This window comes from Amborella trichopoda, chromosome 9, assembly GCF_054954075.1.
Source record: "Amborella trichopoda isolate Santa Cruz 75 chromosome 9, AtrichopodaSantaCruz75HAP2 v2.0, whole genome shotgun sequence".
Classification (NCBI taxonomy): domain Eukaryota; kingdom Viridiplantae; phylum Streptophyta; class Magnoliopsida; order Amborellales; family Amborellaceae; genus Amborella; species Amborella trichopoda.
The window spans coordinates 45,184,251-45,211,713 of NC_142344.1; the positions used below are offsets into that span (position 1 = coordinate 45,184,251).

Here is a 27,463-nt window from a genome sequence, read left to right on the forward strand (position 1 = left end):
GGATGACTCGGTATTTTAAATGTCGCTATTCCACATTCCCACGTCAGTTGTGGCAAGATTGGAGAGGATGATATGAGAGTTTTCTGGTCGGGGGATGATGGCTGCAAATATCACCTTATTTATTGGCTGAATTGTGCATGCCAAAAACTCTAGGTGGTTTAGGCATTCGCATTCTCCATGCCCACAACCTGGCCCTCCTAGGTAAATGGTAATGGAAATTTGCCATCCCATCCCAACACCTTAGCAGGGAGGTAATTCGTTTTAAATACTGTTATGGGGTCGACATTTGGACCAATGTATGTAGAGTCAGCAGCAATATCTCTGGCTTTTGGAGGCCGGTGCTTAATTGTCACAATTTGTTCCTCCAACATATCCGTTTTCAGCAGTGGGAAGGGAACCATGTGATATTTTAGTATGACGTTTGAGTTGGACATGCCCACTTAGAGAACTTTTCCCACACTTGTTCCTCCTTGCTCGGGAACCCCAATCTTCTGTGGCCGAGAACTTTGACCTTAGATCCTGAGTGAACTTGGGGGCCCAACTTCAGAAGGCCCCTAACTGATGGTGAACTTGAAGAATTCAGGACCACGGTCGAATGGCCGCACTCGGTATTCTTCTCCCTCACTAGGCGAAGACAAGATTAGTATTCTTCTCCCTCACTAGGCGAAGACAAGATTAGTTGGTCGTGGTCACCAACAGCTTCAGGCAACTTCTATGTGTCATCTTGTTTGCGCTTTCGCCCTTTTTCTAAATCTTGCCTCCCCTCCCCTTTTGCTGGCTTCCAAAACATGATTTCCCCCAGTACCACCGAGAATCCAAGTTTTCTGCTGGATTGCCATTCATGAGAGAGTCCTCACCATTGACCACATTCAAAAGAGAGGACTCCCTTGTCTGAACAAGTGTGTTATGTGCACATCCAAAAAAGAGGACTCCCTTGTCTCAAACAGTGTGTTATGTGCTTGGAAGTGGAAGAATCAAACGACCAGTTGTTTATCCACTGCAAAACGGCCTCAGCCTTATGGGCCAACCTGCTGCGAGTTGTCCAATAGTCTTGGGTGACTCCTCGATCGGTTCTTCACCTCTTCGAGGCCTTCCTCTCGGTTCCCTGGCCCAAGGCTAGTCATCTCCTTTGGAAAGCCTCCACGGCAGCCACAATTTGGGTTCTTTGGATTGAAAGAAACCACAGGACCTTCAGTGGCCAGAGGAACCCAGTTACTGCATTGATTGAGAAGGGGCCCTGAACCATAAGTTGTTTAAGGGTTACTCCCATTCAGATTTGCATAGAATTGGCACCCCTTGATCCCCCGCTTGGAGACTGTCAGAAGCGGGTTTTCTCAAGTTCAATTTTGACAGTTGCTCTCCCGGCAATCCTGACCCCCTTGGGGTAGGGGGCATGTTTGGGACTTATGAAGGCAGCTTTTTGTCATCTTACTCGCGACCTATAGGTATAGCTGACTGGATTCTTGCTGGGGCCCTACCTGGATGCCAGGTTTAGTACCCTTGGAGTACAATGCTTGCGGTCAAAGGGGATTCTAGGAACGTGGTCACTTGGTCCTCCAACCTTTCCTACTGTCGGTAGAGACTATCTGTGGAGACTTTCTTGAAGTCACATCTACAAAGAAGCAAAACCCTTCCTCCTGTCGGTAGAGACTATCGGTGGAAACTTTGGTGTCTTGGAGTCACATCTATAGAGAAGCAAATTCGGAGGCAGAGGCCAACTCACTGGCTAGGGAGGTAGTTCACTCTAATTCCTTGCTGGGGAACTAGGCTTCCTTGTGCCTCCCACTCGCACCTTCTCTCTCTTGTTTTTCTTGCTCCTTTAGGGTGCCTCTTTTTTTGGTGTACTATTTTAATTAATACAAGTGAACATTCTCCCCACAAAAAAAAAGAAAAAGAAAGAAAACAAACAAACAAACTAGCTGAGTGGGTGGTCACCCAACCCCTTTTTGACGGTCCTTAACCCCTCTTAGATAAGACATTTGGATGGGGGAGGGGTGGCATTTAAGCTCAAAGTAGTGTGTGTCATTTCCCCCATGGGAGTAGAGATTTCCGTCATGTTAGATTGGATGTTTAGGTCATTAGGGGTCTGGTGTTCAGTTATGGTTTATGAATCCACCTTATATTGTATATGGGGTGTTGTAAGGGTAATGCTTGTAGTAATTCTAGGAGGCCAACTTGTGGCTCTTGAGGGGATGGAGTTTCTTGGGTCTTAAGGGGGAAGAGGGTTTGAGAAGATGCTTATTTTCTCTTTAGGGTTGGTCGCGGGCTTGCTTTTTTCTTTGACACGTGCCTTTATTAATTGGATCTGATCTTGTACTGTGTGCCTAAAGCTAAGGCAATAATGTACATTATTAGTTTGGTTGGTCACTAAGTTAGGAGGTTATATCTTCTCATTAATATGGGTCTTAAAAGTAAGCATGCTATTTTTTGACTTAAGCCACAGGCTTGGTTGAGGTGTGTTCAACTTCAAGCTCAATCCAATACAAGATAGATATATGGTGCTCAAAATGTACTCAAATTAATTCCTACTCTCACTGGAATTCAAAATAATGAGAAACAGAGTAAAAACGTTTAAAATGTTTTGTCCTCTTTTGAAATTTATTTAAAACGTTTTGTCCTCTTTTGAAATTGATCACATGAGTAAATTTTCATGACTAAACAGCCAATATTAGGAATGAATTGAGCTGAAATTTTAGGTATCTAAGTTTCCACCTTCATGTACCTAAAAACTTATTATGAATTAAAAACAAATGACCAAAATACCCTAAAATTTCAGGAGCATTTTGATGATTTTATTTTGTATGAATTATTTTTATATTGTTAAATATGAGCCTTAATGAGGTGCACAACTATCTATCCATTTTAATGGGCATCACAACTGGGATTTTTCGCTTTCTTCTATTTGAAAATAATCGTTAGTCTTTTGGCAGCGAGTCCAAATAGACAATTTTGACACGCAAGTGCAAGGGTAGTTAAACCCAAACCACTGTTTTTGGACTCGGCCGAGGAGGATTGGACTCGGCCGAGTAATATGTCCCGATTTTATATGTATATTAGATATGCCCATCCATATTTACATTGAATCCGCCAGATACAATTCCAATTTTTTAATAAAAAAATAAGCGGGATTTGATATCAAAACCTAATTGAAAAGGCCTTGTATCCACTGACTAGTGTGCTACTTGACTATTATTGATATAATTATCTTAATATATATATATATATATATATATATATATATATATATATATATATATATATATTATTAGCTTTTGTTATTTCTTTTTTTTTAAACAGGACATGAACTCGCCCGAGTTATTCGGATTTGGTCGAATAACTCGTCTCAGCCAATGTCCGAGTATCTTGGCCGAGTCGATTTTTTGAACACTGACCTTCCCGCCCAATTTTTCTGGAAAAGTATACAAAGAACCATTTACTTTTTCAAATGATTTTGGCACTTTGTTTTCAATGTCAACTCTCTCCATCCCTATCTCTCTCAGTATTTCTGCTCTTCTACATCTAACTAGATCGTCAAAGTCCCAATACTTTCTCTTAAAAGTATTTGTTTGTTTATCTTTGAATGACTGGAATGGGCTCTGAATGATGAGTTCTATTAGCATGTAGATTTGTTGCCGTTTAGTGGTCCATCTCCTTTTGCCTGTCAGATATATTTGATAATGTGTGAACACTTTTGCCATGCAACCGCAGTAACCTTCATTGGGGCAAGGTCAAGTTTATCAGAAAATATCAAGAATGATCAGAGCACTGACGGATGGAGAAGAAGAATTCTGAACTTGAAGATGAACGATGACAAGGTTACTGGATTGGAAGAATGCTTTGGGTGAGAGTAAGGTTGACTTGTGAAGTGTTGAAAATGGTGGGGTTTTGGATTCTTTCTTTCCAAATGTTGTGGTGGATCAGGTGGCGTGGGAGCAGCTAGAAATCAAATCAGATTTCTTTGTGTCTGGTTCCTTCTCACCTCCCGTTGCTGACCTATTTGGTTTATCGGGCTGGGCTGAGAGGGGTTGGAATCTGTCTTATCGTCCCAATGTTAGGATTATTGGTTTCAATAAAGTAGTTTTTAAATTATGTTAGAAGGAAGAGGTACGGTGGGCTTTATCTAATGGATCCTTCTTGCAAACGGAGACGGTTTGGTTAAATTGTTGGGGTCTTCTGTTGAATGCATGGAACTTATCCATCATAAAAAAGGTGGCTGGTAGTATTGGGGTTTACCATGATATGGATTGGGATTCTTTTTTGAGTCCTATTTACATATTTGTGCGAGTTAAGATTTGGAGATGTTCTGGTATGCCTATTATGGATAAAGTTTGCTCATATATCGATGAGGATTTCTTTGAGATCTCTGTTACGAATGAGGATGGAACTTCATTTTCTGTGAGATCTGCCCAAGAACTTGCAAAGAACTCTACCAAGGGGAAGCAGCAGGAAAGGAAGAGTGAGATGCCGGAGAAGGTGAACGTGACTGCCATAGATAAGTTTTTTGGGAGGCCCAATCATCAGTTTTCGCGGAGGCATTTTAGGAGTAATAAGCGGAAGTTCAAATTTCAAAAATTTGAATTTACGAAGGTTATTAAATGGTGGATTCTGGTGGGGAGGTTTCCAGAATCATCGGTTGGGTTTGCGAAATTTATTGGCAGTCACCGGAGGGCATCAAAGGGTGGTACCGATAACAGCTACCAGGTGGCAACTAAGGAGCATCATTACAACGGTGCATTGATCCCAAGAACTACTTATGAGCTTCCTTTGAATGGCCTGGATATTAGCATAACATTGAAATTTGGTGGTCCCTTGGCAGCTCCATCTTTTTTGCAAGCTCCATCTTTTTTGCATAGGGCATGTTCAAATGATAATGAAAAGGCAGCAGGATTGAGTTCCAAGAAGGATCTACGGCCTGGCAAGATTTTGGTCAGGGACTACAGTGCATGCCTGGCAACTGACTTTTCTTCTTCCAATCATGTTGATCTTAAGAAATCTTTTTCTTTCTCCTTTCTTCGGAAATAGGTAGAGCTTAAAAGGAACCTCTTGGAATTCCTTTTTGTGTTAGTTGTTCTTCTAGGTCTTGTTGCTCAAAAGAAGCAATCGGTTGTGTTCTATTCCCAGAAGTTTTTGTGGCTGCTGATAGCTACTCTTTGGAATTTGAAGATGTATCCCCTTCCTTCTCGAGTGGTGGTAGTCAAGGGTCGGGCAAAGAAACCTAGAACTCGTTTTGATCCTCTGTTGATTGATCTATTGTGGTGGTGGAACCTGAGGAAGCTCCTTTGAGTCCTTTGCAGTTAACAGAAGAGGGTCATTATGCTTCTCAAGACGAGGAAGTTTTCTTTGATTCGGAGATGGCTTTGACTGAGTCTAACGAAGTCTTGCCCCTCAATGTCTTACCACATGTGGAAGTTCCTCCATTACCAATTGTGGGGCCTCGTTCTGAGGAGATGCACATGTGTGAGATTCCTATGGTGGCCAAGATGATGGATGACATGGGAATGGATGATGTTCTTCTCTGTGTGGTGTTAGAGGACATCAAGGAGCGAAGAAGGACTAGGAAAGCTGCTGAAAAGGGAGAGGTGTCAGCTTGAAAGATTGGTTTAAGCCCAGCCAAGGATGTTGTTTATGTGGCTAAGACTCCAACCAAAGCTAACGCTTCAGTTAAGAAGAACAGAGTTGCTTTGAAAGGTTTTCGCTCTTCAGCGAGACTTGAGGCGTGTGGCATTCTCAAGAGAGGATCGCTAGCTGCTATCTCTTTCTATGACCCGACAGTGGTGGACTTGGATTTGTCTTCTTCGACTTCATCACCTCGGGATGACGAGCTGAATGAAGCTATGATGCTGGAGGAGCTGTATTTTGACGATGGTCTTGATGGACCAGGTTCCTCCTCTAACCCTCCCCCTTTTTGATTTTTTAATGAACTTCTTATCTTGGAATGTAGGGGTTTGGTTGATCCCTGTAGAAGAAGGATTGTCTTTTTTTTGGTTTCTAAGTATAAACCGGTGATTTTGGTTTTAAAGGAAACAAAACTACTTAGTTCGAATGTTTTTGGTACTAGAGAGGTTTGGGATTCTGGTGTGGTTGGTTTTTGTGGGGTTGATGCGATATGTGCATCTGGTGGTTTATGGGTGTTATGGGACCCGTTGGCTCTTCAAAACTTTGAGATAATTAAAGATAGATTTTTGCTTTTGGGTTTTCATGGTCCTAAATTGGGTTTTTCTTGGTTTCATGAATGTTTATGGACCTTCTGTGCATGCTCTTAAAGAAGCTTTTATTATTTTGATGATTTCTGTCATTCCTTCATTATCATTTATAGTGGTGGTTGGGGGAGATTTTAACCTTATTCAGAGGCCGGACGAGTGTTTAGTAGGTACTCCTATTAATACATTGATGAAGATGTTTAATAGGTTTATTGAAAGCAGTTCTTTTATGGATATTCCTATTATTGGATATAAGTTCACTTGGTCTAATAATAGTATAAATAATATATCTATGTCTAACCTAGATAGGTTTTTGATATCGATGGAATGGTTGGAAGAATTTCCCTTAAACTTTGTCAAGTATTTGCTTAGACTCTCTTCTGATAATCTCCCTATTTTACTGAATACTTCTTTGTTGAGGGTAGTTTGAAACCTTTCAGACTCGATGTGGGATGGTTGGAGGAGAATGTTGTAGTGGAGCTGATTAAAGGTGCCTGGGTAATATTATCGTTGAGGGGACTCTAGATTATCAATTGCATAAAAAATTGTTGAACATCAAACATACACTGATTGCTTGGAAGAAACAAAACAATTTTGATATCAAAGGCAAAATTGAGAGTGTTTTAACTGATATTGAAGTGTTAGATCATAGTATCCAAATTGATGGTGTTTTAACCAAATAGTCTATTTTGGATCGGTGTAAAAAATTGAAAGAGTTGGATGATCTTAGGAGATCAGAGGAAATTTATTGAAAACAAATGTTTATATCTAAGTGGCTAAAAGAAAGGGACCTTAATACCAAGTTTTTTTATGCAATTGCCAGTATAAGAAGAAGGCAGAATGACATATCTGGAGTTGCTATTCTTGGGATTGATTTAGAGAATGATTCTGCTATGGAACTAGCAGTTATTAATCACTTCAAGAATACTTTTACTAAAGAAGTTAAATTTACCCCAAAGTTTGATAGAGTACTCTTCAAAGTGGTTTCTATTGAGATGAAGGGTCTGCTGGAGAGAGATGTTACTTTTGAGGAGTTGCAGAAGGCAATGTTTGCAATGCTAGGTAATACAGTGCCTGGACCTGATGGTTTCCCTATAGCATTTTTCCATAAATTTTGGAACTTGGTTAAAGGAGAATTACTGGAGTTGGTTTGAGATTTCATGATTAGAGGGCATATTTATAAAGGGGTAAATTCTATCTTTTTGGCTTTGATCCTCAAGAAATCGGTGATATCTGAAATCTCAGATATTAGACCGATAAGTTTTCTCACAAGCCTTTATAAAATTATTGCTAAAGTGTTGGCAGAGCGTCTGAAAGTTGTCTTTTCACTCCTCATTTTTGGTACGCAGTCAACATTTATTTAGGAGCACCAAATTACTGATAGTGTGTTAGTGGAGCAAGAATGTATCTATTCTCGAGTAATTAGTAAAAGACTTGGAGTTATGCTGAAGTTAGATATGGAAAATGCATATGACAGGGTGGAATGGGATGCTCTGTTAGAAATTTTGAAGGTGGTTTGGAGATAGATGGAGGAGCTGGATTTTTGGATGTTTATCATCGGCTCATTTTTTGATGATATTTAATGGGAGTTCCATTGGTTTTTTCAATGCCTCTAGAGGATTTCGTCCAGGGGATCATCTTTCTCCATTCTTATTTACCATCTATGTTGAATTCTTCAGCTTGATGTTGAATAAGGTGAAAAGTTTGGGTCACTTCTCTGGTTTGAAGATCTTTGACTTAGGTATCACTATCTCCTATCTGCAATATGCAGATGATACTCTTATTTTTTGTGATGCTGAGATTCTTCAAGTGAAAAATATTGCTAGATTTTTGGAATGTTGTGATGTTACCCTAGGCCTAAAAGTTAATTTTCACAAGTCTTCCATGAATGGTATTAATTGCTCACAGGATGTGGTAGATAACTTGGCAAATGCTATGGGGTGTAAAGTTGATGCTTTCCTTGTTACCTATCTTGACTTGCCTATTTTACATTCAAGGCGTTTTATTGCTGTATGGGATAAGGTGCTCAAAGAGTACAAGTTAAAATAGATCTATGGAAGCCGAAATACTTGTCGTTAGGAGGGAGTGTGACGTTACTAAGATCTTATTTGGCTATCAGATGTCGTCGATAAATATATTTGCTTCGATCGCAAAAAAAATTGAAAAGATGAGAGGGAATTTTTTTGGGGTTTTTGTGGTTTTTGTGGTGAGGAGAGGAAATTTCATTTGTTAAGATGGGACAAAGTTTGCACCTCTAAACGGGAAGGAGGTTTTGGTATTCGAAAAATCAGAACGTTTAATTAAGCTTTGATGTACGAATGGTGGTGGCGCAGTCTCCATATGAAGGATCAGCTCTGGTACCAAGTTTTAATTTTTAAATATGGTATGGATAGATAAGAACTTTGGCTTGGGGGAGGAAGGGCTAAGGATACTTCTTCCATATGGAGAGCTATCTTTAATTGTAGGCCAATAATCTTGGGTTAATTTAGATGGAATTTAGGTTGTGGTGATCAAGTTTCCTTTTGGCACTACAAGTGGCTAGGGGATTATCCTTTGAAGGCAGTTTTTCTTGAGTTGTTTAGGATTGTTACTAGGCCTAATTTAAAGGTAAAAGAGACAGTAGAAAGAACGAGTTAGCTCTTTTTGTGGAATGTCTTTTTGGCTTATAGTTGGTTGAATAATGTGTTGTTAGCTCAATGGTGTGAACTTATGGAGATGTTGGATAAGGCCTATATAACCTAAAATACAGAGGATAAGATGATTTGGGAAATTGAAAGCGATGGTGTTTTCTCTGTCAAATCATGTTATAATCTTTTCTTTTATGATAGTTGGAGATAGTATTGTTCACAATTTACTCAAATATGGAAATGACTGATTCCACACAAAGTTCAAGTTTTTATTTAGTTAGCTGCGAAAGACAAAGTTTTGACTAACTTGATTAAAAGAAGAAAAATTCTCCCAAATGTATGTTTGACGTGCAAGGCAGATGGAGAGAATTGTGCGCATCTATTTATACATTGCCCTTTTACTGTGAGAATCTAGTATTGGTTGTTTGGTGTTTTAGGAATACAAATGGTGCTTCCTCAAAATGTGGCGGGGATTTTTTCGCACTTGACTTTACCTTTTCTGCCTAAGACGGGTAGAGCAGTCTGAACGATAGCAAGAGGCGTGATCATGTGGAAGATTTGGAAGATAAGGTATAGGAGGACGTTTGAAGGGATTTCTAATCCTTTTGATAGATTAATTCATCTCATTAAACTTTATATCTGTTCATGGCTATCAATTACTAAGGAGGGATGAGGCATCTCTCAAGTAGATGTTTTGGCTAATTTAAATAATCTATTCTCTCTTAGTGTTGGTAGTACTAGACCGAGATATATTTGAACAGCTCCGTGACTAAGAAGCTTAAAACTAAATTTTGATGGGAGCTCTTTGAGCAACCTTGGAGTAGCTGAGATTGGAGCTATGATGTACGATTGCTTTGGTAATATTTTATTTACCTATACAGGTCCGATAGGTATTGCAACTGTTAATTACATAGAATTGAGTGCTTTGCTCAGTGGGTTGAAGCTTTTCATCATTGGAGATCTTGGCAACAATTGTATGATTGAAGGGGATTTCTTGAATGTAAAAAAATGGTGTAATAATGTTCAAAGAGTCCCATGGGAAATACATCCTTAATGCTTGCCAATGATTCAAAAAGCGGATCGCCTGTAGACACCCCATTTTAAATATGGAAAATTCTATGGTTTTCTGAACCCTTAGGACCATATTATCCTAGTAGACCCAATTTAATTACCCCAAAACTACCCAAATCATATCTCAATTTGAAGTAGAGCCCAAGAGCTTTCCAACGGTCTAAGAATCACTTAAATCGGACCTACGGATAAAATTTTTTAACAAATGACAATTTAATCCTTGTGATACCCAACTGTTGGGCCGCAAGTCGGACTGTAATGGGCCCGACAGGCCCAGATGCAGGCTGATGATGCAGTCAATGCATCTGTTGATGCAGTAAACGCGTTTTTTTTTTTAATTAAATAAGGCTAAAACTTCAAGATAAATAAAACAAATTCCGAAAAAAATCCAAATAATTTAGGAAAATTTTTTCTAACCTAAAAGGAGAGAGAAAAAGAGAAAAAAAAAAACCTTAGAAATTCTCTAAATTAGGAAAATTACGCAAAAATACAAAAAATAAGAAAACCCCTTAGAGAATTCCTAAAATTTTAAGAAAAATCCCCAAAAATCCAAAAAAATTAGAGAAAATCTCAAAATTCATATTCAACCTTTAGAGATCACAAAACCCTTAGAAAACTAATGAAATTCTCCTCCAGACCCCGAGAAAGACCGGCAGCTTTAGAAAATCTCTAGATTGAAAACCCTAGAGAAGATAGAAACCCTACTCGCCTGAAGTCCTAATCCCCAAGACTGAAAAAACCTAGACCTAGGGCACAAAAACCCTATATCAAAAATAGAATTAGGGCATAAAAACCGTAGATTTAACTCTTTACACTAGAGATTTGCTGGTCAACGTCCGAAATTAGAGAGGCAAAGGGGACTGGTTCTGATACGAGAGAGCCCTCGAAGGCTCGAGAATCTTCGACCATCTGGCCCGGTTTGGTATTATTTATTCCTCTCTCTTTCTTATTCTTTCTATTTTTTTGCTTCTATTATTTATTTTTGATTAGTTAACTTGTCTTAAAAATCGTATTTTAATGTTCTGGATCATGCTGGCTCTGCTACAGATCGGAAAGTAGATCTGCTCGTTTTCAGGCAAATCTAGCCTTAGATCTGAATTCGATCGGTCCCACTTTCTCCACCACTTTATTTACATCTTTTTAATTAGTTTAAGGTGTTAAAATTTGAGAGATCTTCATCAGAAGATCTGTCAGATTTTCATCGTAAACAGTTTAGCACCCATTGTGAGGCTATTTCGAGCTTGATCCAAGTTTCAAAATACGATTTTTATTCATTGGTTTTCACTATTTTCAGTCACAAAAGATCCCAAAAGTCGGCTATGAACAGAATCCAGGGTTTCGGTGCTCCAAAACCCTGCTTTTTTGGGGCGACACTCCCAGTGTTGCCCAAATTCAAAGGTCTCAAAAACTTATGTAACTTTGTGGATCCGTTCTAGGGACTCTTTTGTGAATGAAAAAAAAAAATAAGATCAAAATAAAGTTTTTAAAAATACAAATTTTTTTTTTTTTCAGTTCAATCTAGGCGTTTCTATTTTTATTTATTTTATCATAAATATTTTTATTTCCTACTTCTTCCAAGTTTAAAGTAGTCTTATTTCATCAAGCTTAACAAGATAAAAATATAAAAACGAATTAAATTTTTTTTTTTTTGGGCGACACCAGCCGTGTCGCCCACCCTGCAAGGGCGACACCACCCGTGTTGCCCAACTGCAAGTGTCTCAGAAAATTTCTGTGACCCCATAGGACCATTTCAGGGACTTTTGGTTCACTGTTGACCAATTTTTGACCTAAAATAAAATTTTTAAAATATAAAATAAATATTTTTCTTTAGATAGGTCAGTTTTGTTTCTGCCCTTTTGATTTTATTTTAGTTTGTTAATTTTGAATGAAATCATATTTTCCCTGTTTTCATCAGGCTTAGTTTAATTGTGTTTCATAAAAATTAAAAATAAATTTTTTTTTGTAAAAAAATACATTAAGGTTGCTTACCCCTCCAAACCTAAACCTACTCTTGGTCCTAGCCGAGACTCGTGCACCATCTAGTCTAGATCTTAGTTTAGGTTCTAGCGTAGGTCTAAGCTTAAGAGTTGCCTCTAGTGCTTAAAGTCTGCCGTGGAGCAATCATCATGGTCACCTTGAGTGACTGACATGGTGATTACTTTTGGATGGGTTCTAAAATCTAGACTTAGGTAAGATCTAAACTCGACGACTTAAGGCAAACTAGCCTGACACTAGGGGAAAAAACCTTAGCTAAGACCTAGGTTAAGACTATTCTGGAACTTAGACTTACTAGATTCAATGGAACCTAAACCTTAGTAAGTCTAGGTTTCAGACTAGTCATAGCCTAGGCATTAGCTAAGGTTTTTACCCCTAGTGTCAGGCTAGTTTGCTTTAAGTCGTCGAGTTTAGATCTTACCTAAGTCTAGATTTTAGAACCCAGCCAAAAGCAATCACCATGTCAATCACTCAAGGCGACCATGATGACTGCTCCACGGCAGACTTTAAGCCTAACCTGCCCAAACCTAGGGACCAGTATGCTGCAATCCCTTGGAGTTATCGACAGACCACTTGACAATCTATTATCCAACGGCCAAGTCTTCAATTAGAAGCAGAGTCCCAAGCATCCACTCCAAATCCTGAGATCTGTGTGGCTCGAAAAGTCGGCTCCGCACGAAAAACCTTGAATAGTCAAGGAGTCAGACCAGGCGTCATCTTATAGGGGATTTTAGGCAACCAAAGTAGAAGTCGAGTGAGGGAAGAAATTCATGCAACATCTGAAGCCAATTCCCATAACTCGAACCAAGATAACTCTGAGATGCAGCGATCTCAAAACCAAGACCCACCTAGGTCTGAGCGATCTAACCCAACCTCGAGCCACCATAGTACAACTCATGATGTCCTGAACACTAAGCAGAGGTGTCGACTCAAACCGACCCTTAGGCGCGACAGGCCTCCAAGCTGCCCTCAAAAGTCTAGTTGACTTAGGTTACACTATTACAGGTCAATCCCAAACTAAGTTAGTGGTATAGGTCAACCCTTAGCACAACCGAGTCAGCCGATTCTTCAATCGGTCCCTTTGATTCATCCGGTCCAATAAACTATGCAATTTTCGCAACTGGTGGGGACACCTATGGGTCAATACGCCCCTCAGGCACCAATGTATCAAACTGCCCCAGTGACTGCAGCTCATCAATCTTAGGCTCATGCAGTATAACATATACCCCAAGTTTCAACTTATCAGTCTACGCTTGGGAACCCACCAACCAGTGGGCCTACTGCCATGCTAAATACTCAACAAGAAGGCACCTTAAAAGAAATGTAGGATATGTATGTAAGAATGTGCATGCATGAAATTCTACCCTCGAAGGCCTATGTTCTTGAGACCCTTGGAGGCATAGAAGACTTCCCCTGGGATTTGTGGTCTAAGAATTCATAAACATGTTCCAGGGGAAGAGCGATCCAGATACTCATGTCAACGCGTACCTCCTCTCCGTTAGAGCTTTGCAAGACAGGGCTAACCAACTGAAAGCCATCTTTTCACAAACATTGACCGGTGAGGCCTTGAACTGGTGTCGGAGAACAATGTCCGCTCGACCACACATCACTCCAGATGAAATGTTCAACCTATTTGTCCCTCACTACCACGGGTCGACACCAAGACCTCTTTGCCTAGGTGAACTCAGTGCAACAAAACAAAACCCAGGATAATCCTTTGAGGATTTCATCGGTCGATTCCATGAGGCGGCAATGAGGGTCATAGAATGTCTACTTACAGACCCAACCAAGATCTCCATAGTCTTAGAGAATGCTGCTTCCGAGTACAGGACCTTCTTCAGCCAAGGTCTTGTCCCCCACTCATTCGACTCCATGATCGAGCAAGTGGCACGACATGAAAGGGCCAGAGGGATACCCCTCAGTATCAAGCCCGACAATAAGCCGATAACAACTCAAAATAAGAACAAAACCAAGGGGAATGCTTCTGGTCAGGTTAATGAGATTCTTGTTAATGGATCGACCCAAGGTTCAGCTGCTCAATGCAACAATCAGAATCAAAACCGAAGGGGTCAGCCTAGAGCCAACGCTCAAAATAATAACCAAAGGCGAGAGGATAATTTCACCCCTCTAAAAGACCCATTAGAAAAAGTGTTGGAATTACTCTTGGCTAAGGATATGGTTTATCTCCCGCCATCATTTTAAGTCACGGATAAGAGCAAGTGGTGCAAATGGCATTAAAACCATGCTCATGATACTCAAAACGACATATATTTGAAATGAGTGATTCAAGGGTTAATCAATAGGGGGGACATCACTGTCGCACCTATAAATCAACCTATCGAAGAGCCTAATTAAAAGATGGGTATCTTCACAAATCCTCTCCCTAAAAATATTATCACAGCGATCGAAAAGTTGGGAGCTCAAGACAACTCGAAAGAGAACGTTGTTATTCACATGATTCAGTGTGGAGACGAAGAAGAGGATCTCAATCAGTTCATATTACTTGTGATCATCACTTTTAAGAACCCGAAGAAGATCTTTTGAGCCTCCTAAGAGGAAGCCCTTCATCTCCAAACCTCGATAACCTTCCCAAATGGGACTGATATTGTGAAGATGACACACTAGAGATTGATATGGTCAGGACCAATGAAAGGACGCCATCTTCCAAACAAGGGGCCAACACCCCAAAGTCTCCCATTACTCTTGCTAGGGATGACCCTATCGAGCTTCTGGCTGGCGATCAACTCCTTAACTTGAAGAGACAGAGTGTTCAAACTCATTCAATTGATGGCCGATACTCTCGATAAAAGAATGGGAAATACCTCAAAAACCAAACAACCAGCGGGGGTCGTAGATCACAAGACGAACAAGGAAATTCAAGGATCTGCAACCACCTACGATCTACCAACTCATCTCGGGAAGATCCAGGCTCAAATCTCCATCTTGGAGCTACTCGCCAATCATTAGCACATAGAACCCAGATCGAGAAGGTCCTTGCTAAGACACACATCCCGAGCAACACGCAGCCGGATGAGTTGTGCAGAATGATCAACCAGCTGATTGACACCAACACCAATCGTATTCATAGACAATGACATCCCAGTCAGCTTCAACCGATTTCACGTCCAACCTCTGCACATCACCGTCTTCATGCAGTTGATAATGGGGCATCCTTAAACATATGCCATATGAAAACAGGGAAGCAGATAAGCAAAAGCCTAGATGACTTCGAGCCGTGTCAACTAACTATCGCTGCATACGACTGAAATAAAAGACAAGCTGAAGGCATACTGCCTCTCACACTCAAGATCGACCCTACCATCCAAGTTATAAAGTTTTTTGTTTTGGGCATAAAACCTTCTTTCAACATGCCGTTAGGAAGACCGTGGCTGTATGAAAACCTCGTGGTTACCTCTACACTCCATCAATGCCTCAAATTTCCAACTAAAAATGGTGTCGCAAAGGTATGTGCTGAACCCCCTGCTTTTCTCAATCCTATAATATATAACGGGAAGCTAGCTGTAGGAGTCGAGCTAGGAGAAATTCTGCTCGCTTCCTTTGAGCAAGTTGATTGTGCCAACCTTATGCCTACAGGCCGGCGACCTTGTTCCTCAAATTTTACAAACTTCTGCATCGATGGATGAAATTATCCAATGTCAACATTGATACGGTTTCGAGTCCCTCGAAGCTTGGCACATGCTCTTCTCCTAAGGCTTCCAACCAGGCTAAGGCTTGGATGGCCAAGGGCAAGGCGTAACAGAGGCAATTTCTGAATCATTCGAAGCCAAAATTGAAAACGGAGATCGAAGAGGTCTCGGGTATTCTCTTACCTTATTGCAAAGTAGGATGAAGCCTTCAAGCTATCCGGGCTTTGTATTTGGAGGCATTCAACGCCTCGATCCTCTCGATGCCCGTCCTTCAAAATGAACTAAGGTGATCCTTGAATCCCCAACGAGGAATAACTCTTCTTCCACATCTCAATACACACAAGAACTGGAAATTGAAGACCTTTTGACTGACCTGGATTTGAAGGTATGCACAATCGGCTCAAACACAGTCTAACGTGCTCATCCATCGATTTAAACCCAGGAACGGAATTGGTTGATCACTCCCTTATTTCGAGAATCACTGAAAGCATACCAACGGCACTTTCAAGTCCCGATGCCAAAAAATGGATAGGTGCATGGTGGCCATCTAACCACCCTACACATCCAGTCCCCAACATTTCTCTCGCGAGTCCCACAAGGGACACCTCTTGTGTTATTCCCAAAACTGTTGAAAAATCAAAACATGATAAAACTGATAATAATGAAAAAAAGACAAACACTCAAGATAGCCCGATAACGGTGCACAATACCCAAGATGACGAATTGGATGACCAAGATAAAGATCAAGAGAGCCAAGAGTCTAAAGAAATCCCTCAACCTGAGGAACTCACTTCCCATGTTGAGCAATTCAAGAAGAGGTTCAATGGTGACCCAACAGATGTCATCGAAGAGACAATCGACATAAAACTTGGAACTGAGAAGGACCCAAGGTTAACCAAGATTGAACCGTCCCTATCTCCTAAAGAGTGAGAAAATATGATTTCCTTTCTCAAGGAATATCGCGATGTTTTTGCCTGGTCATACGATGATATGCCAGGGTTAGATCCCACATTGGTGGAACATCACCTAATATTCAATGAAGGGGCCAAGCATGTAAGGTAGAAACTCCGACATCGGAAGACCCACCTTGAGCTCAAAATTAAAGAAGAAATCGACAAGCTGCTCAAAGAGAAGTTCATTACCCTCGTCGATTACTCATAATGGTTGGCCAACATAGTGATCATACCTAAGAAAGACAGGACGATCCGAGTGTGTGTTGACTATAGAGACTTCAACAAGGCATGCCCAAAGGACAATTTTCCATTACCAAATATAGATGCCTTGGTCGACAACACTGCGGGGCACGAGATGTTATCATTCATGGACGGTTTGCCAGGATACAACTAGATCTTCATGGCAGAAGAAGACCATACCAAGACTTCATTCATAACGCAATGGGGAACTTATTGCTAGGACAATACGATGATCATAAAAAAGAACAAACGATGTACTACTTCAACAAGACTATGGTGGACTATGAGACAAGATACACGGATGTGGAGAAGCATTGCTTGACGCTTGTGTGGGCCATGCAGAAATTAAGACACTATGTCTTATCTCATTCAGTCAAGCTCATCTACAAAATAGACCCACTCAACTACTTATTGAAGAGAGACTAGTCCTGAATGGACGTTTGACGAAGTGGAGAATGTTATTGAGCGAGTTCGAGATCGAATATGTTACTAAAAAATCGATCAAAGGACAAGCCATTGTTGACCACTTAGCTGAACACGCACTACCAGATAACACTCCCGTCAACATGGATCCCCCTGATGAGAACCTATTCACAATTGAGGAATCAATTTGGGAGCTATACTTCGATGGTGCAAGGAAGGAATATGGGTCAGGTATAAGAGTCATACTATTCTCACCCGAGAAGATTTTAATGCCAACAATCATCAGATTGAATTCCCCATGTATCAATACTGTTGCTCAATATGAAGCCTTGATAGCAGGGCTCGAGAATGTCATGGGAATGAAAATCCAACAAATACGAGTGATTGGTGACTTTTTACTCGTCATACACCAAGTTCAAGGGATTTGGAAGGTGAAAGAAGAAAAGCTCAAGACCTATCAAGAAAAGGTGGAAAAGATCATCTCATATTTCAAGAAAATCACCATTCAACATGTAACTAGGAAAAATAATTGGTTTGCCGACGCCCTTGTGACCCTTGCTTCAATGGTTAATATTCCTCCAAAAATCACCATGCTACCATTCTATATCAAGAACACACATGGTCCTTCCCCACCAAGGATCGAAGAAGAAATAGAGCAAGAAAATGAGAAGGGGGGAAGTGTCTCTTGTGGCTTCAGATGCGCTAGTTAAGGCAAAACCATGGTTCCACGATGTTCTATCCTTGCTGAACGATGGGTTATACCCTGAAAGAGCCACCAAATAGGATAAAGAAGCCCTTCGAAAGTTTTTTATGAGACTCTTAGTAAGAGGTGATCTCCTGTTCAAAAAGTCCTTCGATGACATCATTCTACAGTGTCTTGATCAACCAAAAATCGCCCAAATAGTGACAGAGTTACACAATGACGGAGGTCATTTTGGCGCAGCCGCCTTGAGCTCAGAAAATCAGGCACCAAGGCTATTACTGGACCACCATGGCCAAAGATTATTGGAAGCTCGTAAAGAGGTGTCCCAAATGTCAGCTTAATGGAGACCTCATCCATGCATCATCCGTACCACTCAACTCAACACCGCTTGTATGGCCCTTTACCATGTGGGGTCTTGATATCATCGGAATGATCTCACCGAAAGCCTCAAACGACCACCGTTTTATATTAACGCCTATAGAGTACTCACCAAATGGGTAGAGGCCGCATCATTTGTCAAAATTGAGGGACAATATGTTGCCCATTTCATAAAGAACAATATTGTATTCAAGTTTGGTATTCTTGAGTTAATTATTACTGACAATGGATCCAATCTCAAAAATAAAACGATCTCTAAGGTGTGCAAAAAGTTTGGGATAACACAGAAATTTTCCACACTTTACTATCCTCAAGGAAATGGACAATCATAGGCTACAAACAAAAGACTTCTTAAAATTATAGACGGAATAACAGAAGGTGGCAAAGATTGGCACGAAAAGCTAGGCCTACTGAACAACTGAGAAGACTCCTACTGACATGACCCCGAACTCATTGGTGTATGTATGGAAGCAGTGTTACCCATTGAAGTTGAGATACCTTTTCTTCGAGTGCTTATTCATAAAGATTCAAATGCGGAACAAAAGATCAAAGCATGAATCGCTGCCCTCGTTAACTTGGATGAAAGACTACTATGAGCAACACAAAATATTGTTGCTTGCCAGCGTAGAATTGAGAGGGCATACCAAAGTAAAGTTGTTCCTCTACAGTTTAGGAAAGGGAACATGGTAATCAAGAAAATCTTCTATACTCTTGCAAACCCACACCCTTTAGGCAAGTTCAAACCTAATTGGGAGGGGCCATTTGTGGTCACTCTAGTGCACGCAGGCAATTCTTACAAGATTAAGAATCTGGAGGGGTGCGAGCTCAACGACTCCATCAATGCGATGTATCTCAGAAAATACTACCCCTAACGGGCTCAAAAGAGTGGTGAAAACCTGAAAAGGCATATAAAAAACAGAAAAAAAAGAAGAAGAAAAAAAAAAAGACTGGTGGAAACCTGAAAGGCCATCATGGGTAAAAAAAAAGAGAAAATCTCCAAGAAGGAGCTTCTGATTAAAAAACACTCAAGTACAAACAAGTACTCGCAAGTTCCAACAATATGGCACAAGCAGACCTTGTGGATGAAGACTCCTCCTAAACCCAATAGGTTCCCAACATAACCAACTCAAAAAGATGCGAGAGTGTGATATGAATGGAAAACCGAAGTGACTTCGAAGAATCCTGGCAGAACATTGAGACCTCTTCAAGATGGAAGCTCAACAAGAATCCATAGAACTCTTCATGAACCCGCGAAGCATAGGATGAAAGCTCCAAAGGTAAAAAGACAACTTCGAGACTTTTGAGTTCTCACAATCTCATAAGGAAATCCTTTCATCATCTTTGAGTAAAATATAATAAAGAAAATGACCACAAAGGGGTCATAGGTGGCAAAACTGTAAGGCCCGTCCTTTTTAAAAGCGTTTTTTCAATTTGATTGTTAAAACCCTCCATTTTCAAAAGCCTTTTAGAAATGACTTCCTCCATCACTACAAGAGGTTAAACTGTTAGTCGATCTAGCATCGTTCTCAAAGCCAACTTCCTACGATTGTTATGAAGGTTTGAAACTAGCCAGGCACTCCATGGTTGTATGAGTATAACTACCAACTACCACATATCGGAAATGGGCGAACCTCGTCAATGACGATTTTGGCTAGTCTGAGAGCGTTTTTCTCTCGACTGGATCCCCTGAGGCGAAATGAGGCAAGCTCATCCCCGTATGTACGTATGATGTCCCAAGGTCTAATTTAGAAAATCGTCAAACTCATGCGGCATAAAAGAGCCGAGACAGGATAAACGTCAAACTCGTGTGAGTGACGTAAAAGAGCTGAGACAAAATAAGCATAAAACTCGCGCAACGTTAAAGAGTCGAGACAGGAAAAGAAACATCAAACTTGTGCGACGTTAAAAGAGCTGAGACAAGAAAAAATGCCAAACTCGTGCGACATTAAAGAGCCGAGACAGGAAAAACGTCTAACTCGTGTGACGTTAAAGAATCGAGACAAGAAAAATGTCAAACTCGTGTGACGTTAAAGAGCCGAGACAGGAAAGACGTCAAACTCGTGCAACGTAAAAGAGACAAGGCAGATATCATCTACCTCCGTATGACGTGAAAGGTCGGGTATATTCAGGACACAACTACCTTGTTTCAATGGAAAGACGTCAAACTCTTACGACATAAAAGATCCGAGGCAGGTACCGTTTATCCCTGTATGACGTGAAAGGTCGGGTGTATTCAAGGCACAACCACCCTGTTTAATGGAAATACGTCAAACTCGTACGACGTAAAAGAGACGAGACAGGTACCGTTTATTCCCGTATGATATGAAATGTTGGGTGTATCTAAGGCACAACTACCCTGTTTCAATGGAAAAATGTCAAACTCATGCGACGTAAAAGAGCATAGTCAGGTACCGTCTATCCCCGTATGATGTGAAATGTCGGGTGTATCTAGGGCACAACCACCCTGTTCGATGGAAAAACATCAAACTTGTGCGGCGTAAAAGAGCTGAGGCAGGTACCGTCTATCCCTGCATAACGTGAAAGGTCGGGTGTATCCAGGGTACAACCACCCTATTCGATGGAAAAAAGTCAAACTCGTGTAATGTAAAAGAGCCGAGGTAGGTACCGTCTAGCCCGTATGACACAAAAAGGTCGGGTGTATCCAGGGCATAACCACCCTGTTCGATGGATTCTGTCTATCCTCGTATTGATGTAAAAGGGTCGGCTGTATGGTCCATCGCTGCATGACGTTAAACCGCTTAGAGGGCTCTATGGTTGCAGGAGTTAAAACTGCTAACCAACCTTGTTTTTCGAAATATCTTTCTCTTTTCAAAATTTTCAATATATGTCTTGTTTTTTTTCAAAAATATTTATTTCTTTGTTAAAATCATAACATGTCCTTGCTCCGGGTTCTATTTCAATTCTCCCCTTACTTTAAAAAAAAAATTCTAAAACGATCTTAAAAAAACAAAGGAGCATGGACACCCGTATATGATGATTACCGCGTTGTCGTAATTGCCCCGTTGCTGCCTTGCCTCTCACTTTGGATTCGGCCAAACAAGTCTCTTCCTATAGAAATCCTTTTCGTATAGACAGCCTTAAGAAACCCGAGATCAAAGAAAATGCCAAGGTTAAAAATTCAAACTACAAAACCCCCTGAAGTTAAGTGGCATGGCTGGAAAATCCAACTCGAGTTTTAAACTTGTGTAACTCACCGACATCTCACGCCGAAAACCTTAGGAGGAAAAACGCCCTAGGTGGGTGAGCTCGGTGAGCGCAATAACGTGGAGGGATAGTTGGTGTGCCCCTTGACCACGTGAGCTCAGAAAGAAATTTAAAATATCTGCTTTATCTTTGATGTTCACCTGCCTCTCGAAGGACAGAGAACGCCAAAGTGTCTACTTCTTTGCCACTCATCTGTCCCTCGAAGGACAGGGTGTGTCAAAGAGGGGCAATTGTAGATACCCCATTTTAAATATGGCAAATTCTATGATTTTTTGAACCTTTAGGACCCTATTATCCTAGTAGACCCAATTTAATTACCTCAAAACTACCAAAATCTATCCCAATTGAAGTAGAGGCCAAGAGCTTTTCAACGGTTCTAAGAATCGTCTGAATCAGACCTACATATAAAAAGATATAACAAATAACAATTTAGTCCATGTGAGACCCAACTGTCGGGTTGTGGGTGGGGCTGTAACGGGCCTGACAGGCCCATACGGGGGATGATAACACAGTAAATGCGTTTTCTTTAATTAGATCAGGCTAAAACTTCAAGATAAATCCAAAATATTCTGAAAAAAACTCCAAAAAAATTAAGAAAAATTATCAATTGAATCTTATAAATAACCCCTCTCCCTAACCCAAAAGTAGAGAGAAAAAGAGACCAAAAAAACCTCAGAAGTTCCCAAAATTAGGAAAATTATCCAAAAATACAAAAAATAGGAAAAACCCTTAGAAAATTACTAAAAATTTAGGAAAAATCCCCAAAAATCTCAAAAAATTAGAGAAAATATCAAAATTCATATTCAACCTTTGGAGATTACAAAACCCTTAGAAAACTAAGAAAATTCTCCTCCATACCCTGAGAAAGATTGATAGCTTTAGAAAGATATCTAGATTGAAAACCTAGAGAAGATAAAAACCCTAGCCTCTTGAAGTCCTAACCCCCAAGACTGAGAAAACCTAGACCTAGGGTACAAAAACCCTAGATCAAAACTAGAATTAGGGCACAACCACCCTCGATCTAACCTTTTATACCAGAGATCTGCTGGTCAACATCCGAAATTAGAGAGGCAAAGGGGATCGGTTCTGATACGGGCGAGCCCTCGAAGGCTCGGGAATCTCGAGCAATATGGCCCCATTTGTTATTATATTTTCCTCTCTATTTCTTTTCTTTTTATTATTTTGCTTCTTTTATTTATTTTTGATCTATTAACTTGTCTTAAAAATCATATTTTAATGCTCTTGATCATGCTGGCCCTGCCACAAATCTGAGAATAGATCTGCTCATTTCCGAGCAAATTTGGCCTCATATTTGAATTCGATCTGTCTCACTTTCTCTACCACTTTATTTACATCTTTTTAATTAGTTTAAGGTGTTAAAATTCAAGAGATCTTCATCAGAAGATCTGTCAGATTTTCATCGTAAACACCGCCTAGTGCCTAGGCCGCCTAGGAGTTCCAAAAGGCATGAGCACATTGCCCAGGCCTAGGCGGCCAATCTGGGCGGTCGATCCCTAGGCAGTACGGAACCCGCCTAGGCGAGCGCTCAGGGGCGGAAATTGATTTCAGTAGGGGCAATTTTGATCTTTTTTTTAAGGGCAAAAAATTAGGGTTTTAGATTCATTTGAACCCAAAAACTTGTTGGAGCCAATTTTAGAGGGAGAAAGCCCCCAAAAATCTAGTTTTTGGTACATTTTTTTGGATCGAAGGGTTTATCAAAGTTAGGAAAAATTGATCAAAACATCACCCATTGATATTAGATTTATTTTTAAGTTTTGCAAAGTTATTAGGGGTTTTTTTAGAAGATTTTGAGTATTTAGAAGCATCTTTGAGGTGGAAGTTTGAAGATTGAACAATCAAACTCAACGTAAGTGATTTTTTTTTATTGATTTTTTAATTTACATTATTTTTCAGATGTCTTCTTCGGGTCTAATAAGAGTGGTGATCCCGGTTGAAAATATGGCTATAACCCATATTCTAATGATAAAAATTGCATAAGATGCAAGTTTTGTGAAAAGGATATAAAAAGGGTACAAACCGGTTCAAGAAAGATCTTGCCGATATCAGGGGGGATGTTGTCCCATGTAAAAGACTTATGATGGTGTTAAAGAGGAAATAAACAATTTTTTGAATATGATGAAAATGAAAAAAGATGAGAGATTTGACTTTATAGCAAAGATTAGGTCTGAGGTTCGGGCCAATTTTGATGATGATGATAGTGATGAGGAAAGGGAAAGATGTCAAGAGGTCGAGCAATCCATTATTAAGAGAAAGGGGAAGGGAGTCGTAATTGCTTCTAGTTTTGGGACTAAGAAGCCTCGGGTTAGAGGCCCTATGGATAGTTTTTTACCTCGACCTGACCCTGAGGTTGCATGAGAGAAAACAAAAAAACAAACTACCATTGAAAATAGAATCAAGAAGGAAGAGAGAGATAGAGCTACGTATTATCTTGCTACATAGTTTTATGAGGCGGGCATTCCTTTCAATACCGCTCGCTTAAGCAGTTTCTATGCTGCGATAGAGGCAGTTGGCCAATTTGGCCCTAGGATGAAACCCCCAACCCCATATGAGCTTTCAAAGCCCTTTCTTAAAAAGACAATGAGTGCCACGAAGGAACCTGTAGAACTTAAGAATGATGCATGGGCTCAGTATGAGGTTTCTATTATGACTGATGCTTGGAGTGATAGGAAGAGAAGAAGTCAGATGGATTTGCTTGTGAATTGTTCTGCAGGGACAATCTTTTTTAGGTCAATTGATGCTTCTGATAATATTCATGATGCCCATTACATATTTCAAGTGATAGATAAGGGAATCAAGGAGGTTGGGGAGAATCTTGTTGTACAGGTTGTCATAGACAATGTTGCTCCTAATGTTGCTGTATCTAATTTGTTATGCATAGCTTATCATATAATCTTTTGGACACCATGTGCAGTACATTATACAAACCTCATGCTTGAGATTCTTGGTGGTTTAATCGAGATATCAGGTGCAGTGAAGAAGGCCAAGTTAGTTACAAGTTTCATTTATAGCCACCATCTCACCCTCAACATGAGGTGCACCTTTACAAAGAAGAAAGAGATTGTGAGACCTGGGGTCACGAGATTTGCGACATGATACTTATGCCTAGATAACATACATTCGAGAAGAGTACAGTCCAGACAAATGTTTTTCTCATATGAGTGAAGAGCATGCAAATGGTCTAAGGATCAGGTTGGGAAGAATGTGAAAGATATTATACTTTCTAAGACTTTTTGGAGAGGGGTTAAGACTCTTAAAGTATTTTTTCCTCTTGTTAAAGTCATTCGCATGGTTGATAGTGGCAATCTATGGGTTACATATATGATGTTATGGAGAAATGTAAAAGAGAGATAACGCAAAATGATGAAGAAACACGCTACAGGCCTGCTTGGGAGATTATTGACGAGAAGTGAGATAGGCAGCTGCATTGGCCATTGCATGCAGCTGGTTATTATTTGAATCCAACTTTTTTTTATATTGACAAGGATATGCAAACAAATGACATAATTATGAATGGATTTCATGAATGTGTAGAGGTGTTAGTCCCTGAACCTGATATGCAGGATATTATATGCACTGATGAGTTGATAAATTACAAGCGCTCATTAAAGTCTTTTGGAAGTCCAATGGCGATAAGGCAAAGGGCCAAAATTGATCTAGGTATTAATAATATTCTTAAGTTCATCAAGTTCAAGTAATCAAGTACTTCTATTATTTATTTATGATTTTGTTCTATATCTTTGCAGCCCATTGGTGGAGCCAACACAGGTTTAGTTCTCCAAATTTACAAAAGTTGGCCATTTAGATATTAAACCTAACCACTTCTTCATCCGGTTGTGAGCGCAATTGGAGTACTTTTGAAGGGGTAAGGCCATAAGGGTAATTTATATAATTTTATAAATAATACATGAACTATAGATATTAGATTTTAATTAGTTTCATTTGATTTTGTTAGATTCATATAAAGAAAAAGATCAAGCTTGAATCAAAGAGGCTCAATGACCTAGTCTTTATCAAGTACAATCGATTCTTGAAGGACATGTTTGCTAAGAGAGATAAGAGAGACCTCATCAGATCAAAGAATATAGACTATATGCTATAGAATGGTTAGTTGATGTTGATAAAGTCGAGGGGCATAAAAGATTGACATGGGATATGGTCACGGATGCTTCAGGGACATCATTTAACCCTCCAAGGGTCACTAGATCTTCTGCACAGAGAACAAGGATGGAGGAAGAAGAGGCTAATTCAAAAGAGACGGAGGATGAAGGGGATGACCAATATGTCGAGGAGGGTGACGAATTCGTTGTCTCCAATGAATATGATGCCAATGCTGCTGACCCAAGATTTTCTGATGATGAATGAATGATGAATGTTGATTGTTGAATAATTGTTAAACTTTGAAGTTTGAACTTTGATTGAAGTATTGTGTATTGAACTACTTAAGATTCTTTTGAGTCTTCAATTATTACTTTCATAGTTTCATAATTCAATTTTGTTTTCTTCCTCATAGTGGTGTACTGCAGTACTGGTCTGATACTATTTGATAACTTGGTCTGATAATTTGGTTGGTTGTAAATTTTAAGTTTTAATTGGATATGGAGAATGAACCGAGTTATGGATTATGGTTATGTTTATGGAATGTGTGCTAAAAATGCTAATATGTAGTATAATTTGAATTATGTATTGCAATACATATAACTGATACTGACATAACTGCATTGCAGAATCCTTATTTGGATTCAATTGGGCCGCCCAGGTTTTGAGCGCCTGCCTAGGCGCTGGGCTGCCTGGACCTCCTAGGCCACCTAGGACCCGCCTAGCGCTTTTTGAAACACTAATGGTTGTAGATTATGGATATTGCAGCTATTGTTTCGGTCTCTTTCTCTCATTTTTATCACGAAGCTAATAGTGTGACAGATTTGTTGGCTAAGGGTGGAGCCTCTCTATCGTCTCTGATTGTTTCTGATGATGTAATTTCCTTTTCATAGTTATCAATAAAAAAAGTAACATTTGTCAAAAAAACGTTTATCAGAAAATAAAGGCACCCGCGCGCGCACACACACACACACACACATATATATAAAAGGTTGAGATTAGCCCACTAGCTCATATGAACATTGTGTTCATATGAGCCCAATGGCTCAGATTGAATCTAGGTCGATCTGACGGTCACGACCTCATTTCGTATTTAAATTTTAATCTTTTTATTACAAATTCAAATAATTTGAAATTTTAGGTGTGTGTTTTTCAGAAATAGGAGAATCTAATAAAAATATCAAAAAATTAAGGGAAAATTTTATACATAACCCTAATTCCTCATCTTATTTCATGATAAACCCTCCTTCAATTTTTCTTTCAAGGGGCATAAAAAAATCCCTAAGGATTGCACCGTACCCCCTCATCTCTTATCTCCCTCATTTATTCACTTTTGATCATAAAAATTATCCCCAACAAACTCTTTTATACCATTTCATCCCGATATGTGAGAGAGAGATAGGGAGCTCTTAATGTGGCATTGAGGGGTTGAAAAGGTAAAAAAATATAATAAAAAAATATTTTTGAAATGTTTTTGAGGTAAAAGATATAATGGGGTGGGAAATATAATGGGGTAGGTTAAGAAAGTTTTTGGAACTTGTTTTGGAAATTTTTTTGGTTAAAATGAAATAAAAAAGTTTGTTGGGGCTAATTTTTATGGTCAAAAGTGAATAAATGATGGAGATAAGAGATGAGGGGGTACGGTGAAATCCTTAGGGATTTTTTTATGCCGTTTGAAAGAAAAATAGAATGAGGGTCTACCATGAAATAAGATGGAGAATTATGGTTCTGTACGAAATATTTCCAAAAAATAATTTGTAAAAAATAAATTAACCAAAATACCCTTGAAACGTTTCAGGGGTTGATCAATTTAGCTTTGCAAATTAATTTTAAAATATTTATATTAGGTGCGCCTTGATGAGAAGAATACACGTCTAAAATTTCA

General features: G+C 39.7%; 1 protein-coding gene across 1 annotated transcript; it reads left to right on the forward strand.

The window, feature by feature from the left end:
* Positions 1 to 4,040: 4,040 nt before the first annotated feature.
* LOC148780555 (uncharacterized) lies at positions 4,041 to 26,003 on the forward strand. The gene is made up of 3 exons (XM_088847940.1): positions 4,041 to 5,880; positions 25,227 to 25,345; positions 25,436 to 26,003. The coding sequence occupies exon 1, from the start codon at positions 4,240 to 4,242 to the stop codon at positions 5,020 to 5,022; it is 783 nt and encodes a 260-aa protein (XP_088704066.1). The 5' UTR covers positions 4,041 to 4,239; the 3' UTR covers positions 5,023 to 5,880; positions 25,227 to 25,345; positions 25,436 to 26,003.
* Positions 26,004 to 27,463: the final 1,460 nt, after the last annotated feature.